Raw genomic sequence first — 18,952 nt, 5'->3', positions numbered from 1 at the left:
CACGCCGTTTAGACGTATTTACTTTTTGGAACACCTCGCCGGGACAAAACTCCACGCGCCACTCAGACGCGCGCACACAGAAAATGACAGCCTGACACATCAATGCTGATAGTAAGAAGCACTCGCCAAAGGAAGAAGAATGTTATAAGATGAGGTTATTATAAAGCGCACACCTCACTATCTACATCGCAGCGCAGAAAGCCCCTTTTTCTCTCTTTTTTTGCAGTCTGCACTGCAAAGTTATATGAAGGGCATCAGGCAGGCCTGGCGAGCCGAGTGCAGAGTGACAGCGGCGAACGGAGTGATGGCTCTGCCTGATAAACACCCGGCGTCAAATGAAAAGGCTCTGCGCTTGCCATCATCCCCTGTCACAATGCAATTACTGAACAGAGTGATAGCAAGATAGCAGCCCCCACTGCTAGCCACAATGATAAAAGTATTGACTGATTTGATTGAATGATTAAAATAATGCAGACATAAAAATGGGGTGAAGATAGAGAGGAAAATCGCAGGAAAGAGTGGGGGTAATGGAGAGCCGGCGCAGGGTGAAGCTTTGTACATGTGTGTGTTCAGATGTTTGCTTCATTGAAGTGAGCGATTGGTTTTTGTTCTTTTGTTCGCTGTTGATTCATTTATCAGTCGTGTTCTTGGCTCTCAGGTTGCCATTTCTGCTGACGTGAAGGAAGTTCTTCTATCAGACGGCAACGAGAAGTCCATCCAGAGTATCCTTTCATCCTCCTCTGGGTTTGTCTTCACATCTTCGCCTGCAAACATCTGGAATAATGTAAAGATCTGTGTCTATAAATGTATACATCTTTGTTAAGTGTTTAAATGATAAATCATTTGGTTTAAGTTTATATTTTCATGCCATTGTTGGGGAAAAAACACTTGTTGTGCACTGACTTGTGAGCTAAGAACCTCATAGAGGGTCAGAACATCAGTCGGGCCGTGACCTGCCTAAAGCGCCGCTCTGGTTTAATTATTAATCTCTTTTTACACTCAGTTCTATAGCAGTAATATCCGATGCTTACTCCATCTACTGCTCATGCTCGCAGCATCGCTATCTCGTTTACGAGTCCAGGGTCCGGTGTCGTACCTCTGCAGGGCGGCACCAGATCATGGCCACCAAAAGAACCACACCATGGTACCGGATGGACTCGGCTCGGATCAACTGGTGTGCTGCAGGTTCAGCCTTTGTCGTCATGACAAAAAGGCAACGCAAGCTGCCATTTTAGGGTTAAAACTAGTGCTGTCAGTCGATTAAAAAAAATGATTCCGATAAATGTGATTAATCACGATTTAATCATAATTTTGAAATCATGATTAATCATAAATTGACTAGTGAAACCTTGTGATTAATCAAGAGTAATCACAAGGTTTTTATCACAACAATCACAATTTACCTAATAAAACATTGTGATTATTCAGAAGTAATCACAATTTAAATCACAATTATCAATAAATCGCAATTTTTAAATCATTCTAAATCAGAATTTGCCTAGTTGTGATTAATCACAATTTTTTAATCACAGTAATCACAATTTACCTAGTAAAAAATTGTGATTAATCACAATTTTTAAATCTTGATTAATAAAAAATATGGCTAGTAAACCATTGTGATTAACCGTGATAAATCAGTATTTTTAAAACATTATTGATTAGAAATTTTCTAGTGAAACATTGTGATTAATCAAGATTATTCACAATGTTTTTACCACAATAATCACAATTTATTTAGTTAAGCATTTTGATTCATCACGATAAATCACAATGTTTTAATCCTGATTAATCACGATTTTTAAACATGATGATTTATCAAAATTTGCCAAGTGAAGCATTGTGATTCATTATGATTAATTAATCACTATTAATGGCGATTAATCACAATTTTTTTAATCACAGTCTATCGCAGCTTTTACTTGGTAAATGTTTTTTTTAACAATATGCAACTTTTGTACAAAAACAGATGAGAGAAAACATTTTTCCTTTATTTTTATGGTCTGAATTTCTTTTTCTTTGCAGAGTTAACTCAAACATTCCCAAAAGTTAAATTTGTGAGCACAAAACACAACAACAATAAGATGAGCAGAACTTTAAAAAACTATTAAGACTCCAAGAAAATAAAGAAAACAAAGATTCTTATATATATAGCTATAAGAAACAAATGTTTTTCCTGCACTTTAACCTGATGTCACGGTCCAGGTGAATACTCGATTCTGATTGGCTGCTGGGTGTGGATGTACACCTACAAAAGAAGTTCTGGTCACAAATGTTCTATATCGTTGTGCGACTTCTCTAAAACAAACTTTTACGTCACGATCTTGACAAAAACAAGCGTTCAGATGTGAACGTTCTCTCTGAACTGATGCTTTATTCAACCTGTCAGCGTTTTTATCGCTTTCCTTTGCATGTGTTACCGTGACAACCGACGTATCAAATAGTCAGCTTTTTGTGAAAAGTGATGTAAATCGAAAAAATAACAGGAATAACGTACTAAAAATTAGTTGAACATTTATTTCTTTTGTAAGTGACCGTGGTATAAGTGGGATAATGCTCGATGAAGTGTGCATTATCAGACATTAACGCATCTCATGGAAGCTTGAACCAGAAAATGGTTAATATATATATATATATATATATTTTTTTTTTTTTTTTTTAATTAATCGCTTGCATTAACCTGTTAATGATACCAGCCGTAGTTAAAGACTAAAAAAAAATGGATTCATCGTTCAAGGTTGTTCTAGTTTCGCTGCAGCTTCAGCTCCAACTGCTGATAGAGAATTCAGATTATTTATGGACTGACTAGATTAACCTTTAAAAGTTCTGCTCCCTCAAAGAGCATAATCCTCCAGTCGGTGCGCAGTAGGAGCTTCACATCCCTCTCCTCTGGCTGCTCCAGGAAGCGGTTGAGGATTTCCCAGGACGGCGTTAACGTCACTCCAGCGAGTCCTGATTCTGTTCGAGCTCAAGAACTAAAACTATTCGTGCAGAAATGCTGTTCTTCCTTTTAATCCGTCATGGTGGATAATTACTCGGAAACACTCCCCTATTATTTCACGATGTTTACTCAATTTATGGAAAAGTGCGGCTAAAAGCTTCCCTTCTAAGATTTCACAGCAAGGGATTCCGGCCAAAAAAATACAAGACAAATGAAAGAAACTTTACTACAACTTTTACAGATATAATGTCTGCAACTGTTTCTAGTAATTAATTACATTTTACCGATATTTCCTTCTAGATGTTTATACAAAAATGCGATTTGTTGGAGAACATTCAGCAACAGACAAAAGTGTTTTACCTTTTTTTTTTTTTTTTGCCCTGAAGTCAGAGATTTTATTGAGTGAAAGAATAGCCGACCACCTCTTTTATCACAGGGCAAAAGCAGTGGATGAGGCACTAACTGTGACAAACACCCAACACTAGCACTCAGCGTGGCATCCACCAATCCCAGCTGCCCACAATGCCAAGTAAAGAGCACAGTAATTGCCATCCTGTCAGATTTACTTTGAGACTTTTTGTGAGGCTGAGGCTGGGGTTAGGACTTGAAGTGTTCTTTGGAAGCAGGAACAATCGGGGTTTGTTTAAAATGTGTCTGAATAAGGTTTCGGCTTGTAATTAAGTTCTTATCCCCCCAAAAAGTTGGAAGATTTTGGCGTCAATTATCGACCAGCTGTCACCGAATTTTGACTTGTGTTCCCCACTATTTTCACGACTTCTTTCTGATTCTAGAGCGTTTGATTTCACGTAGAAAGACGCTGCTACAGCTGGTTTACAAAAGAGGGAAATGTAAATAGACATTTCTTTGGCTGACCACTACAACACGTCCCGATTTAGCTCAGCTCACATTATCTCCGTCTACAATGCTCTTTTCCAGATCACAATAAGACCAAACAATAATATTATGGATCCTGTAAAACACACACTTGGGCACACCAACAATATACCATTGAGCGGCCGCTTTGTTTCCCAGAACAAACACGTAAAGAGAATTGTAAGTGAAATGGTGGCCAGAATGGATCGAAAACACACAGTAAGATGCAGAATTCACTGCCAACTTGGCCCATTCACACACTCCAGCAGACCCGGTGTGGTATTTCCTCCGCTTGAGGAAGCTTAGTCTTCTGCTAATAGCCTCTGTTTATCTCTCATGGCCTTATTTTGCGGCTGGTGTTGGAATAGATGAAGATAGTGGGGTGTGATAGGGTTTAGATGGACACATTGAAATAGATGAGAAGATATGCAAGAAAAGACGTTGTGAACAGATGACATTTTAGATAGTCTAAAAAATAGATTTTTTTTCCCTTCTCTGTTAGAAGTTGTTGAACTTATTTACTGTGCACACAAACACACACAGCAGTTTGACCTTGAATACCTCTGTGGAAATCAATTGAAGCGTTCCATTAAGAATGATTGATGCATGTCAATGGCGGCTGCCTCTCCGCTTCAAGTGGTGGGAGCAAATATAATTCCAACGTGATGTTTAATAAAACTGTTTCCTTTTAATTTTTCTGCGTGTGTGTGCTGACCTTTTACCCCAGGGATGTGCTGGGGGTGAGATTAGAGGGAGCGCCTCTCGTCTCCTTCCCGTCATCCTCATTCATGACCCGCTCCTGCTCAGGTTCGCCGCCTGTTTGTGTTCATAGTGTTGGTGGTTTGCTCTCTTAAACTACTTATCGCTCTTTCGTTTGTATGGGGTTTTCCAGACGTTAATTTAACCGTTTATCACTCCTTTCTTTTGGTTTTTTTCAATTGGATTTGCTGCAATTCTTTAGGGTAGGGGTGTCAAACTCAATCACACAAAGGGCCAAAATCCAAAACACACCTTAAGTCACGGTCCGAACAGGATAAACATTTATTGAACACTCTAAAACTGAAATTTTTAAACTTTAAAACCGTACATTTTTAGCATAACCATGAACTAGATATATATTATTACCTGCAATAATGCTAGTATGAATGCTGTAAGCGGAATTTGGCCGCTGAAGATGCTAGTGACGATAGCTGAAGATGCTGAAATTGGTTGCTAAAAACGCCTGAGCTGATGGCTGAAAACGCTTGAGTTGATAGCTAAAATAACTTAAGATAATAGCTGAAAACACTGAACCTGATAAACAACCTAAATATTAGCTAAATGCCAAATTAGCCTAAAAAAAGAAACAAAAAAATTTTGATTAGCCAAAGAAAGCTATCATGTAGCTGAAAAAATAGCTATGCTTCAAATTAGCCTAAAAAACTAATAAAAAAAAGTCTAAATTAGCAAAAAAACAGCTATTGTGTAAATATTAGACTAACTCCGAAACAGCCTAAAAATGCTTAATTAGAAAAGTCTTAATTAGCCAAAACAGATAGCATGTTGCTGAAATATTAGCTAATCTCCAAAATGGCCTGAAACATCTTAGTAAATGGTAATATAGTTCAAAAAGTTAGCATAATGGCAATTTTTAAAACCGTAACTTTTTCACATAATTATGATCTAGATATATAGCATTACCTGTGATAATGTTAATGTGAATGCTGTAAGATGAATTTGGCTGCTGAATATGCTAGTGCTGATGGCTTAACATGCTGAAATTGGTTGCTAAAAATGCTCAAGCTGAGAGCTAAAATCACTGAAGCTAATAGCAGAAAACGCTGAATCTGATAGCCAGCTACAATATTAACTAAATGCCAAATTAGCCTAAAAAAACAACAAAAAAAAACTTATAGGTTAGCCAAAACAGCTAGCACTTAGCTGAAAAGATAGCTAAACTTTAAAATAGCCTAACACACAGAAAAAGCCTAAATTTGCCAAAACAGCTAGCACTTAGCTGAAAAGATAGCTAAACTTTAAAATAGCCTAAAACACAGAAAAAGCCTAAATTTGCCAAAACAGCTAGCATGTAGTTGAAATAGTAGCTAAACCCCAAAATGGCCTAAAAAAATCTTAGTAGATACCAAAGTAGTCCATAATGCTAGCATAATGCCAATTTTTAAAACTTTAAAACTGTAACTTTTCAACATAATTATTAATATTAAAAATTCAGGAATATTATTGTAGAATAAATCAACTTAAACCTTAAATAACTTCAATGTTTCACTCTCCATAAAAAATATATTTTGTTAAAATTATACAAGTTGAAAAGATAACATCGGGCCATTTATAACAATAAAATAAAATTATCTGGAGGGCCGGATATATTTATCCAGAGGGCCGAATCCGGCCCCCGGGCCTTGACTTTGACACATGTGCTTTAGTGGTCTTAAATCCTAATTGAATAACTTTCCACCTCCACAAACCACTGTATTAATAGACAACTTGACATCAGTCCCCCTCCTTTGTGCGTCTCCATCCGTGTATACATGTATATCCTTATGGGGGGAACTGTATGGGTTTTCCTGTGGTTAAAAGCCCTCCCATTGATCCACCAGGAGGCCCCTGCGATCCGGCTACAAACCAGCTGGACTTCTCCATGTTGGTGTCCTGATCACCAGGTTTTGTCTCTGTGATCACGATACCCACGATTACAAAAACGTCACTGATTCTCTTTTATTGCCACAGTTTCGATCTCCCCAGTGGTGCAGCCGCCCATCCATCCGTGACGTTCCTGTGATGGCTTTCTTTCCTCACTGTTTTCCTTGACCAGAACACAGATGTTCGAGAGGTAGTTGAAAAAAACAGGCAAGCTGGAAAGTTTGGATCCACACACGTGTCCTCCAGGTGAGAAGACCGCCCCCTGTAGTCGAACACTGGTGCTACACTGGTGGGACACTTGTCAGCCCTGGGCATAGGCACCCTAGGCGGCCGCCTAGGGCACCAAATCACAATGATTATATATATATATGTATTTTTTACAGTTGGAAACACCACTCATTTAATTTAAAAATAAAAAGTAATAACTGAAAAACAAATTAAATAACTTAAAAGTTTGATGTACTAATTTGTTAATCACTCAGGAGGATGAAACCCTTTCACATGATTAGTCTTACACCATTTCACTGATTCGTTTTTTTAATGACAAAATTAAATAATGAAATTTATTTTAGACACTTTCATTAACTGTTTAGCTCGGGGCCCCCAGAGTGTGGGGGGTGCCCAAGGCGATCGCCTACCTTTGCCTAATGGTAAGTCCACCCCTGCATACTAGGCATCTGCTTTGTCTATGATAAAAACTGTATTCTTTTAATTTATTCAGGTGGAGTCAGTCTGGTATTTGAAAGTTTCTGAAATCAGTAAAATCCTGTTTTCAGGGGCGGAGCTACAGAGGGGAAAGGCCCCTATGGTGAAAAGGCAATGCCTCCCTTCTTGCCCCCTAATTTTTTTAATTGTATGTTAGTATAATTAATAATATGATCAATACAAGATTCTTTAAGTATCGCAAAAATAGCAACTGTAATATTGTTTAAGAGCACATTTGCTAAAAGAACTTCTGTTTTGATATGCATAACGATAATAAAATGTTTTAGCTCCGCCCCTCCCTGCATGTCATATTATCTATATTTTATGGAATAAAGATTGATACCAATCAATTTTAATAAATAACTTTTTTTTTAATCAAAAGAATTGTGTTTGTTGAAAACTTCACTGGTGGAAGAGTGTTATTAGCAGGTACATGGTGTAATATACAGTTTACTTTGCTCTGATTTTCAACTCTTAACAACTGCGTTAATCTTCACACAAATGTCAACTTGTTATTTACTCTGCGTGTTTTTTCCCCATCTTTTCATTGTTCAAAAACCACATTGTAATTACAAAAAGAATGTTTAGCATTTTAGTTTCCTAAACCTTGGCCTGACATATGTTCCTCAGCAGCATTTTGCATAATTATCCGCTGACATTTTCAGCCGAAAAACTGTCAATTTATGCTTTTTTTTTATTTTGGTCAAAACCAGTTCGGAACAGATAATACGTCTTAATCCTATGGTACAGTTGGATTTTTTTACTACGAAGTTTAACTTTAAGTGGGGTCAAAAAGTTAAAATATTTTAACATTTTATTTAAATATTTCTTCAGTTGGGTTGTGATAAATGGCAGAGGCAGTGAAGGATTTAAACGTTAGCCTGCAGACTCTAAACATGTGCATTCGCTTGAGATCATTAAACAAACATGACCCCTTTTGATCTCCAGGGATAAAACTTTCTAACGCACACATGAACATATTTATGTGCAAGGACAGTCTAAAATAATTGTTGTCCCTGACTTAAAAAAAAGAGAAGGACTTTCCATCAGCTGCTCCCCTACCTCTCCTCTCATCCCTCTCGCTGTCGTTCTCTCTTTTGCATATTTACATGAGTGGTAGATGGAGTGAAAAAGTAAACGTATAATTAGGCTACATTACTTTGATTGTTTTCTTTTCAGATTATGCCTGCTGTCATTTCTGCGCTGCAAGGGAGGGCGAAGGCCATGATGCGATTGTACAAAGCAATGGATAGGGAGGGGCATGTCGCCTGATGGGGCGTGCGCACTGGTGCATATGTGTGTTTGAGTTTTTGATGTGCGCCGGGGCCCCCCTGCTGTGAATCGAGATTGTATTCCTCGCAGGGCCTAATGTTTTGTTTACTGAGTGTTAAAAATGCCTAATTAATAATCCCCCAATCTGCTTGAGTGTGAAAGAGAGAAAGGAAAAGGCGGCGAGAAGAAAAAGATAAGGTAACTGCGGGGCTGGCGTGGCGCCTGCACGCTCTCTAATGGTTTCAAACGGCCTCGGCTGGCGTCTATGGAGAGTCAAACCAATCGCATGCGTCGTTCAGGTTGCAGTAAACGGTCAAAGCGTCATTAAAAATGAGGAACGGTCCACAGACTTGTTTTGTTGAGAATGACCTCCACTGGAAAGGTCAGCTGGCGACCAATGGGGGTACATGAGAAAATACACTAATAGTTTATATCACGACAATACTAAAGGGTTATTCATCCTTTTGGAGATATTAGAGCGGTAGACCCCCAAATTTTCACCTTCCTAATTAGTGTTCGTGTTCAACAAAGAAAAGGGTTTAGAAAAAAAGACGAAGAGGGTGGCGTGATGATGTAATGCTTCTGTGGTCGTGGCAAGGAAGTTTGATGAGGCGTGAGAGAGAGAGAGAGACGGTGATCCAACTTCAAGCTTAAGATATGGTTTCAATCTTTGGAAAATAAAGGTAAAAAAACTCAATAGAAACACACAACATGAATACCGGACAAACCCCCAAGTTTTCACCCTCCCAATAGCTCCCAACTTGGATACAATGTGATCAAACTCCTACTTCTATGGAAAAGCAAGAGGAACATAATTGTCTTATAGTCATCAAACCAGGACGTCGACTGCACCGGTACCCTAACCTAAACCTGGTACCGGACGTGGATTGGTACCGGAAACTATTCATCCTGATGTTCGGTCTGCGTCCGACAAAACAAGCAGAACACTGATTTAATTGGAACAGCCAACACATCAAAAAATGAGTTAGGGACACCCAAAACGAGGACTGAGTTGATAAAATCGATTAATTTATTTGTTAATTTATACATCAACGGTTATCACATCAATAATTGATCCATAAAAATAGAGATCAATTTACTATATAAAGCTAAAGTCTGTTAGCTTGATGCTAACCTATAATGCGTTTTCCAATAGAACGGCTAATGCTAACGCTCAGTCCACCTAAACATACATTGCTGACTATATGCTTAATATAATGAGAATGTGTTGAACCAGTCAGAGTAACAACAGTTGGATTCCTGCTTTTGGACGAGACTCTGAACCCCACGGCGCCCCTGGTGGTTCTAATTAAAGACCCACCCCAAATGAAAATGATGGTTAGAAAGTTAAGCTTTAGTATTTATTTATTTTAATTAAAATCCTTGTGAAACAGGAGCAGTTGAAAAAATGTCATTGGAAAAGCTTGAACCTGTGACTTTTAAAGCAACTACGGCAAGCAGCAAGCTCCCTGCTCCACTTTTATTCTGATTCATCCTTTTCAGACGACAACATCCATGTTTGTATTTGTTTATCTGTCTGAAACTCTGGATAGCTCCACTATTATTACACCGGTCGAGACATCAACTTATTTATTTTGTCTTTAATTTATTTCTAAGTGATGTTATTGTGTTTTTACATACATTTTACTTTAGTGTCCTTGAATGTTTTAAAAGGCGCTTTCAAATAAAATGCATTATTATTATTATTATGAGGGGCTGTAAGCTAGTGGGAGAGCATGTAGACAGATGGATGATGGGGAGTAGGGGCGGTCCCGCCCACAATTCAGAGGTTAATTTGTAATTATCTGCAGAAACTATATAAATTTTAGCTAAAAATAACAAATATAATTTAAAAAAAAACCACAAGTTTAAAAAATAGATAAAAAAATGATCGGATTTGACTTTAAGTGAACATTAGTTACTGTTATCACCACTTTAGTGTCTAAACAAGAACCTAAATGTTTCAGGAAGCTGCCTAACCTTTGATAGTTCTTATTTTCATGTTATTCTGGGAACTCTTCCATAAAGGCTGAGTGGAAGTGGGCCTTCCCTCTTTGTGCTCACGAGGTGTAAATGTCAAGTGTCGTGTCAGAAGCTCACATCCTCCTTTTCTGATACTTTTTTCCTCGGAGGTGGAGCGGTAGGGGTCTTCAGGAGTGAGCCCGGAGCTCAAAGCGTGGGCCGGCGTGACAGCAGCCAGAGGAAACGCTCACTCTGTCTTCTTTATGTCACAGGGTGCTGAGGTGGGACTGTGAAGAAGACATCTCGGCCTTTGAGGGTCATTTTGATGTCATCGTGTGTGCAGACTGGTAGGTTCTCACACAGATTCAGATCTGTTTTTTCTTGCTTTTATTTTTCAACCACATTCCTAGCCACCCCCCCACCCCCCAACAGCAGTGTCTGGACCTTTTTCCTTTCTTGTCCGTGCGCTCACACATACGTGTTCACACGCCCGCCTGCCTCCATTTTACACCAAATTGCCTCGTTTTCATGCTTGGTGTCCCAGCAAATGGACGACTTAGGCAAATTGCAAATAATTGCGCCTTGACAAGAAGGGAGAGTCCATAAGATAAAGAAAGAGTTGATGCAGGACAGAGGGGGGAAAGAAACGGGGAGATGGAGCAACGTAAACACAGCAGTTAGCACATCGGGTATTGAAATGCAGATCTTATAGAATCACATTTATTTATTCATGGTAACGAGTTAAGAGATGAAATGTAGAAGGTTTCAGGTTATATTTGGTTATTTCATTCACAATCTGTATGTTTTGCAAAATATGTGTTCAGTAAAAATACTTTTATAACCAAAACCACATAAATATGTGTGTTAGAAAATACTGCAACTTTTGTTTTTAGTTTTGTTTGCATATTTTAAAATGAAATTGTGTTTCCTGTTTTTTCAAAACACTTTTTAAAACCATGAAGTGGTTTCCATGGTTACTTTCAGTACTTTCATAACTTTCTTTCTTCTTTTGTCCACGACTTCACGAATTCACCGTCAAACTAACACACAAATAAATGACCTAAATATAGATTTCGATATAACAAATTGCATCAACAAAATTTTAAAATGCGTATCTCACTGGCCGCATTCACCTAAAAAACAAAAAAGAAAGAAAAGAAGAAAACTTCTTAATACTGCATCATATCTGTTCAACTTCTTTTCTTTTTAGCTTTTTTTGCCGTATAAGTCATAACTTTTCCTCTTCCCTTCTTAATCTCTTTTTCCAAATGAACTTCCTTAAGTCGCGTTACAACAAGTTTCTTTGCGAATCACAGTCTAAAACGAAGGCTCCGCCCCTAAGAAATGCACTAATAAATTACAAATACTTTTTTGTTTCATTAAAGCTCAATTATTTTGACTATGTTTCATGTTATTTCATGATACCAGTGTAAACTTAAAATCTAAATATGTTATTCTTAGTTAAGTGTGCTAAAGTTTGTCTGATAACGTTAACAATATTTGATGATTAAAAGCAAAAATTAACTGTAACAATGCCGGTTCTCATTGTCAAAATATATATAACTGATAGAATTTTGATTTACAGGTATATTTTATTTACAATTTACTCAACTATTTTTTTTAATTTAATCTAAAATGTATTTTATTTATGTAAGAAAAGCAAGTTTCACATTAGCACAGATATAAACTGGACAAAATTTACACAATTGGATTTCTTAGCATTAAAAACAATCAGAAAGCAGTTTTTATATATAAAACAAAACATTAAAAATCAACTTTTTAAAAAATTAATTAACTAAATGTCGTTATTTGTTAATGTCATCTTAATCACCTGAGATAAAATACAAAAAATATTTCTATTTTTGCACTTTTTTTCTTCATCTTCTCCATCCTTCAGTTGTAAAAGAATTATTTAACTTAACTATTAAGCACTTTTTTAATTTCATTGTACCTGTGGCAATGACAAATAAAGATATCTATCTATCTATCTATCTATCTATCTATCTATCTATCTATCTATCTATCTATCTATCTATCTATCTATCTATCTATCTATCTAACTTAACTATTTAACGTTAATTATTTAACTTTTTTAAAGAATTATCTTTTCTGTCTTTCTTTTCCTGTTATTACTTCTTGAATGGAGCTCCTTTGATGGAGATGATTTCCTTACAGCCTTTTTCAAATTCCACAGTGAATATTTTACTCTAAGCTGCTGTATCATAATGAACGGTTCTCAAAATTACCAAAACTGTTAACTTTTATGTTAAAATAAATCAGTTTTTAATTGTATTTATTTGTTTACATACATTGGTATAAAAGTGGCTGAGTAAAAAGCTAATTACACCTGATTACATATTTTTAAATATCAACAAGAATGCCTCACCCCAATTTAAATCAAATAATTTTTGAGTTACAGACTTTTAGCCCATATATTATTATTTTATATTTCATTATCTATTTTTTTTATTGCTGTATTTCTAAAAACAGTTGATTTTAATTACCTAATTTTCTACTTAATAAGTTTTACAACTGCACAAATTTCAAAACTCTGAGCAATAAAATAGCAATGTGTTTTCATATGCAAATAAGAAATATAATCAACTAATATAAAATTGCCAAATTTAAGTTCTTAATCTCACATTTTTTTTTTTTATGGGATGATTCAACAAATATTAAATTTCATAAAAAGCACAAAGATTGGAACATTTTTATAGGAAATTAATTAATAATTGATGTTAACACTATTAATATTTAACTTTTTTGGGGGGAAATAGATGCGACACATTAAAAACTAAATGGTTTCTTGATTTCATGGTTGCATAATACCATAATAAATAAGTTGCATCATCTCAGAAATTTGTGTTCATTTACTTATTATTTTTATTCTAAAGTGTTTTTAATAGTTGGTTTAGTGTAATTTTTCCAGCTTTATTTCCCTAAAAGAATCAGACAAATGTTTGTGCCACTTGTCGTCGTCATGGGTGTGGTCCTTCAGAGACTCGGTATTTCTTACTTGGACAGACATGGAATCTTTAATGAGGCTTTGTACTGTTGAGCTTGACAAGCTCCGAACACATTCAGCTTCCTTACATGTGGATCCTTCTGCACAAGTGCGTGCATGTGTGCTAAGTGCCGCATTAGCAAATGGCATTATCATTATTTTAATGTCACGGTCATTACAAGTAATTGTCAGGTACAAACCCCAGAGAAAGAAAGAGCACAAGCAGCTAATAGAGGATACTGTACCTTGGACTTGTGCGTACACGTGTATGACAGACACAATCGTTTGGACTGGAAGTTCCATCGCAGGTTCTTTCTCGTTTATCTCAGCAGAGATAAATGCTGCAGACACAGGTCTGTGTGTGTGTGTGTGTGTGAGGATGTTTGTCTGAGTCGTTTCTGCGCATGTATCCCAGCCATTGATTGTGCGATGATTGCGGCGCCGCTGGTTGAAGTGTGAGAGATGGCGAATTAACAGGCACATCATTGTGATGATCACCTTCGAAAAGGTCAACAACAGCTACTTCCACTCCAATTAATTACAGCTCCTATCAGTTGTAGAGGATCCATCCGCGAGCAGAGAAGACGGAGAGAAGACTTTGGATTGTTATTGCCAGTTTTTTTCTCTTCCGTGTCACTCACCGTTCTGCTCATTGTTCGTAGAAAAATGTTTTGCAAAAGTTGAATGTTTAAGGTTTTGATCTTGGCGCTCGAGCTATTAAATACATCTGGGAAAATTGGATTTTTCCATCAGATGTGTAAGGTCACACATTTAGTTCGTCGTGATATTCTTAAAGTAGAAAATATTGAGGTTAATTTCTAGATATAATCTCTATAGATGCATTCATACTAGACACGATTCACTCTTCACATGCATGTCTGCCGCCTTTCTTTTGCCGCATGTCAAACTTACTGCTCGACGCCTGCCCTAAAATCCCCTTTAGGTCTTGACTGCCAACATCTTTCTGGACTTCATTTGTTGCCACATCATGGAAAACATGGACGATGTTGAGTAGTAGTAGTAGTAACATGTCGCTGTATCTGGGTTAACTAGATCATTCAGAGACGCTCGCAGTTTGGTGAGTTTCACCATTTACTGCAGAAGCTGTGCCTGGATGACATCCGTTTTAAACGTTCCCCTCTTATTTGTGAGGGTTATGGACCGGAGACCTCCACGACTACAACAAATCCACAAATACAGGGAGCCTCCAGCCTCCGTCTCACCACCTCATCCCCCATGGCCAAAGAATGTCCGTTTCCGATCCATACTCATCAAAAACACTTTACATCATGTTTTATAAATGTTTATTAAAGAAGATTAGAATATAACTCAACATGAAGAGTTTTTTTTTCTTGTTTTTTCAATCCAGAACAAAAGACTGTGAACTTTTCATTAAGGCTATCATTCTGTCGCTCTGTGCCTTAAAAAAGCGTGTGCTTCCTCCTTAATCAAATTAGTGCGAAGGGGCATCTCTATCCAGAAGTTGCCGGTTTCATCTATAATAAACATTAAACATCTGCTCTGCTAATTATCCTTCACGATTATCAGGATAATTTGCTTTTGAGTTAGCTGATGCCATTTCTCCATGCAGGCTTGCTTTGTGTTCGCGTAGCAGATGGACTGCTGTGCTCTTCTACTGTTTTCTCCTGAGAAATTCCCGTAGCTCATCCCGCGGCAAATTTGGAAGCAAAAGTTTCTTACAAGCATCTTGAGTTGCTTGAGTTTTTGTGACGAACTGGAGGAGTCACGTGACTGAAAAAACGAAATCAGCGAAAACCTGAAACCACGAATAAAGAAATTTGAATAAGTGGGGGAACACTGTACTTCTTTATTTCTGTAGCTCAGTTTGAAGAATTCTGTCCAGCATTAAACCAAGAGAAGAAAATTAAAAATGAAACTGGAGGATCTTTTGATACTTTACTGGATGAAAATAAGAAAACATTTTTAGGCATTTAGAGTGATTGGGTGTGCTATGACGGCACTTGCTGTGACTCTCTGTCTCCCGGGCAACCAACTGCGTTGGATGCCTTGCTGCCTAGAGCCCGCTGTCCACTGGGTGGCTGGCTAGCATAGCGAGCTCGATCACTCACTCCAGATCCATAGGCTCTATGACAGGTTGGTGACCTGTCCAGGTCCCTGTAGCCGGGACAGTCTCCGGCAACCCTGGGGGCCCAGTGGGCTAAGAAAACGGATGGAAGTTCAGGACATAAATCCTTGCATCAAGCAGCCATTTTTTATTTTTTCTTCTACCTGCTGATTGAGTCACGAAAAATGTTACGTGTCCAAGCCAAATCCCTGATTAGTTGACAGAGTGCTGCTGATGCTGTCGCCCAAACCTTGCCGTAGGACCTCAGATCGATTGACCTAACATTGAAACTCGATGCTCCAGCCGCGTGAATCGCGTCCGGTGTGAATTCAGCAATACACCATGAAGTCAGGCTTCAGTTTGGTCAAATTTACTGTTTTTGGCAAATGATCACTGGATTATTTTGGCAAACAAGGATATTCCATCCTGCAAAATAGAAGCCAACCCACATTTACATCATTACAGAACCAAAAAAGGACTGGATAAGTAAACAAGAAGACCTGTTTATTATCAAAATACAAGCTTGTTTTTAATTATTCCCTAAACGCTTTTGAATACTAAGAAAAAAACTAAACATCCAAAGAAAATCAGCAATAATTTAGATAAATATAGCCAGTGTGACGGGGCGAGTATGTTTGCCTCCTCAGAATCATCTGTTTGTTTGTCTGGCAGACAGTCTCAGAGAGACGGGGATTCCTGCAGTGGGCATGTGGGCGGCCATCTTTGGCGGGGATGTTGGCGTGTCTGTTTCCCCCAAAATCTGTCCATGTGTGAGCAGTGAGATAAAGGCCTGTTCATGTGTGTGTTTGTGTGAGACAGTGTATGTTCAACAGTATTTTGTTGTTGTTGCTGTTTAGCATTTTTAATCCTAAATGTAACACTAAAGAGATAGTCTTGTGTCATACATACATTCAAACAAGGGCAGATATGGACAAAATACCTTCAAAGTTTGGGTTTATTAGATCTTTACAACTTATCAAACAGTAATAAATACGTTTGAACAAACACACTTTTATACTATATTTGTATGTTCGTGTCCTTCTTATGAGCCTTACATTGAAAACCTGGGATCAGATAGACATAAACTGAAAAGAGCCCTGTCACTGCTGGTACCATTATCCATCTTGTACCAGACATGACATCCCCTTCAGTGGATTAATGCCTTTTTGACAGAAGATAAATAAACCTTGCACTTAATGTATTGGGATGCAATGCATCAAAAAGATCTTAAATGCTACTATACTTCTATTGGAGAAAAAAACATTTTACAAATAATACTAGGGAAAGGGTCACAGATCTTTAGAAGACTTAAACTCCAGGAGATCCTGTACCTTCAAATAAACACGCAAATGGTTAGCTAAAAAGAGCATTATATAGCTTAGAGACCAAATATGTGTGACTAAAAATCGCTGAAAATTTCTTTTTTATTCTTTGTGTAGATTTACAAGTATCAAAATGCTCGAGTTCTACTTTAAATTAGTTCCTTAATGTTCAATTATTAATTTCTACTTACATTTTTAATTATCTGTCTAACTGTTGTTTTTTTTTTAATCCATTCTTATATCTAAATCTGTACTTTTTAAAAAAATATTACATTTGTGGTTCTTTAACTGTTGACTGTGTTCTTCCACATCAACCCCATGATGAAGCCAGACGTGGCTGATGTCATCTGTTTCCACGGTCTCAGAAAACATGTTCACATGCGTACGCAGACAAATATAGCAGCAGGACCTCTGACATTCACACGCCCAGTTTGACCCCTGACCTTCAGTCCGTTTCGACTGGAGTTCATTGGGCTGTCTCGGGTGGGAGGGGTCATTATAAGACAATAGGCCCCCTAACCATCTGGGTGTATTGGCGGTGACCTTAAAGGGCAAGACACCTAATATTGGTTTCACATACACAAAAAATGTCAAAAATGTCATAAAACTGATCAAATGTCATGTTTATTTTAATGTTTTAAGTAAGCAATGTAGAATAACAACCTTGTCATTAATATTTGGTTAGTAAAGTACTAAATTAAAGATAAGTGAGATTATTTGAAGTTAAAAAATTCCTTATAAGGCTAATTTAAACCAGCAGATATAATAGACGTATTAAAAAAATTAACAAAAAAAATTAGAATTTTTAATCACGTCTTTAATTGGAATTTTTAATTGTTGTCAAAACAGAATTTTTGTTTTAAATGTAAAGACAAAAGGGTGTTTAAGTGAGGATGGGGTGTTAAACTGTTGCCCCCCCGTAGACCTTGTGTCCTTCCCTTGGCCTCTGTGTGTGGGTGCTACAGCTCTTTACCTCAACCCAAAGAGCTGACTTCCTTGTTTTCTTTGCCACTTACTTTTCCTGTGAATTGATATCTGAGGCAAAATAAACCCAAACATAACCTCTCACCTTTCAAGTCAAATAAACCTCACGCCTCTGTCTGGACTTAGAAGAATAACAAGCTTTACGCTTAGGCACCAACATCCTTTTTAGAGAATGGTTTCCTTTTTTTTGTTTTTTTTTTTGTTTCAAGGATCGAGCTGTAAAACTGGGTGTATTAAGTTTCTTATTTATGCATTAAGACATATAAGGATCTATTTTGTGCTGAGGATTCTGTCTCCTCCACATTGGGATCAGAGGATTTGAATGGAGGAAAGGTCAGAGTCTGAAACTCAAAATCCAGATTGTCTGTTCTCTGCCAGTTGGACGGATGTGCTGGATTATATCAAATCTGCTTTGTATTGTTGCATTTTAGTCAAATTACTCCACCTTCATCTATTATAATAGCCCCCACTCCCCTCAAAGCATGCTGCTCACTTGCATAATGGATTAAATGTTGTCGTAGTGTGTAAATACACAGGTGTTTAATGATTGGAGCCAATGTGAGCTTTATGTGTGCACTTGTGTTATAAAACTAACTGCTGAATCAGCAGAAAAGCTTTTTTAAGGTTCTGTCACAATAAAAGACAACAAAATGAAACTTCGAAGTTTGAAAGTGAAAACTTTTTTTTAACTTACCATATCCCCCCGTATTCACGGAGACATCCACGAATCCGCGGAATCCGCGAATCCGCGAATTCGCGGATTCCGCGGAATCCGGAGAACCCCCGTCTCACCCAACCGCCATCCTGGCTGCTAAAGAATGTCCGTTACCTAAACACTACTGAACATGCTTAGTAAAACATTTAGTAAAGAACATTGGAGTATTGGGCAACGTGTTTCTCTGTGTCTTAAAACCTGGAGTGGATGGTTCCTCCTTCATCAAATAAATGCAAGAGGGCATCTTCTTCTAGAAGAATAATCCAGAATAAACACCTGCTCCGGATCATAATTATCCTCCACGATGACATCTTCAGCATATAGATATAAGATATTTTTTGTCCGTTTCATATATATGTGTGTGTGTGTGTGTGTGTGTGTGTATATATATAAAGAGAAATGTAATAAAAAAAAAAAATTAAATATTAAAAGGAATAAATTACAGAAAAAA

The 18,952-nt window shown here is 37.4% G+C and overlaps 1 protein-coding gene across 1 annotated transcript in view; it reads left to right on the top strand.

Moving 5' to 3' along the window:
- camkmt (calmodulin-lysine N-methyltransferase) overlaps window positions 1-18,952 on the top strand; it is a 152,509-nt gene that overhangs the window by 117,045 nt on the left and 16,512 nt on the right. Inside the window, exons 6-8 of the mRNA XM_024297180.2 lie at window positions 659-722; window positions 6,631-6,697; window positions 10,663-10,737. Coding sequence (XP_024152948.1) covers window positions 659-722; window positions 6,631-6,697; window positions 10,663-10,737 — 206 coding nt within the window. The remainder of the gene's footprint in view (window positions 1-658; window positions 723-6,630; window positions 6,698-10,662; window positions 10,738-18,952) is intronic.

Source organism: Oryzias melastigma, linkage group LG15, assembly GCF_002922805.2.
Source record: "Oryzias melastigma strain HK-1 linkage group LG15, ASM292280v2, whole genome shotgun sequence".
NCBI classification, from domain to species: domain Eukaryota; kingdom Metazoa; phylum Chordata; class Actinopteri; order Beloniformes; family Adrianichthyidae; genus Oryzias; species Oryzias melastigma.
This window is presented reverse-complemented; position numbering and strand designations above follow the sequence as displayed.